Here is a 1,644-nt window from a genome sequence, read left to right as displayed (position 1 = left end):
GGAGAAAAGGGCTCTACCTACTTGCTGTTGATCTCCTCTGAGTTTGTAGGCAGCCACCAGGTCCCCCCTCAGCCTCCTCTTGCTGAGGCTGAACAGGTTCAGGTCCGTCAGTCTCTCCTCCATAGGGCCTGTCCTGCTGCCCTCTCATGAAGTGGGTGGCCCTCCTCTGAACCCTCTCCAGGCTGGCCACATCCCTCTTGAAGTGCGGCGCCCGGTACTGGATGCAGTATTCCAACTGCGGCCTGACCAAAGTCACATAGAGGGGCAGCATCACCTCTCTGGACTGGCTTGAGATGCATCTTTGGATGCATGACAAGGTATGGCTGGCCTTGCTGGCTGTGGTCTGGCATTAGTGGCTCATGTTCATCTCCCGTTCTGCCTCTGTGCTTTCAAGAGGAGAACTCCCCAGCCTGTATGTATGCTGTGGATTCCTTCTCCCAACCTGTTCCCAACCTGCAGACCAGCACAGGAGCGGGATAGGGCGCACGGAGCTGGCTGCCTCCCTCCCAGGGCTGTCCCACCCACTAGCTTTGACCCTGCACATCCCTGCTGGTGGCAGAAGCCACTTGCCCAGGTGGATGGATGGGGGTTTGAGTGGGGAGTCCCGTGCCGCAACCTGGCAGCCAACCCTTTGCTGGCCATTGCCCAGTGGTTGTAAACCTCTGGCGAAGGGAAGGTATGGACTAATTCTGTGAAAGGATAGCTGAAGAGTTCATCAGAACCCAGAAATTTAGATGTGCAGTTTGACTTCCCCAGATTCCTAGATTAAATTGCGATGCCTTAAACTCAACCATCATTATGTATTGTTCTATATCTGTTGTGAATAAACGTTATTGTATATGCAGTCTGTTTCTGCTGTTGCAGGTGCATTATTGTGGGATAAAAACATACGATGTAGTTCAAGGAGGGGTGTTCATGTAATTGCCTACTAACTGTAGATACCCTAATGGCCTGGATTAAGGATTGTGGTGGTAACTTTGTTATATTTTTAGCTTGGTTCCACAGCCATTGGGATCCAGACATCAGAGGGCGTTTGCCTGGCTGTGGAGAAAAGAATCACATCTCCGCTTATGGAACCTAGCAGTATTGAGAAAATTGTAGAAATAGATTCTCATATAGGTAAGGATGAGCTGCTATATTTTTTCTAATCTTATGGTAATATGTGTGGATATCTGTCAAACCCTTAATGTGTAATTGAACTATCTTCCCTAGAGAAGTTTAATGAAAGTCTTCTTCTGAAATATGGCTTCTGAAGTCAACTCTGCAAAGACCTGGTCTTTCTAGGATGGGGAATGACTGTTGAACTCCCAGTAAATACCAGGTTCTGGTCACTGGTTTTCCAGGCTCCAGGCCAGCAGGGCATAGTTACAGGAGCAGGAAACAGCAGCTGTAACCCTCACTCCTGTGTGACCTCCCTAAGGCAAGCTTGTCCCCAAATTTAGATCTAGGCGATGAGGGAATTATGGCAATGTAAAAGCTTGATCCAGGGCCAGTTTGTACGCTGGAAGCTTGTTGACTGGAGTACTAATGTTAGCCTGTTCTTCTGGTAGAGGCAGGCCCCTGCATACATGGGGGGGCCCCAAGAAAGATTTACTACCAAATATGTTCTCTTAGCCTCTCTTCCCCCTGGCCCTGCCCCCCCCC

The 1,644-nt window shown here is 49.6% G+C and overlaps 1 protein-coding gene across 1 annotated transcript in view; it reads left to right on the top strand.

Annotated features, from left to right (window-relative positions):
* The window catches only part of PSMA5 (proteasome subunit alpha 5), a 35,930-nt gene that overhangs the window by 18,438 nt on the left and 15,848 nt on the right, over positions 1–1,644 (top strand). The window contains exon 3 of the mRNA XM_019513849.1: positions 993–1,119. Within this exon, the coding sequence (XP_019369394.1) occupies positions 993–1,119 (127 nt within the window). The remainder of the gene's footprint in view (positions 1–992; positions 1,120–1,644) is intronic.

Source organism: Gavialis gangeticus, unplaced genomic scaffold, assembly GCF_001723915.1.
Source record: "Gavialis gangeticus isolate Ggan-Ray unplaced genomic scaffold, GavGan_comp1, whole genome shotgun sequence".
Taxonomy (NCBI): Eukaryota; Metazoa; Chordata; order Crocodylia; family Gavialidae; genus Gavialis; species Gavialis gangeticus.
The sequence above is the reverse complement of the archived record's forward strand: the minus strand, read 5'-3'. Positions and strand labels throughout refer to the sequence as shown.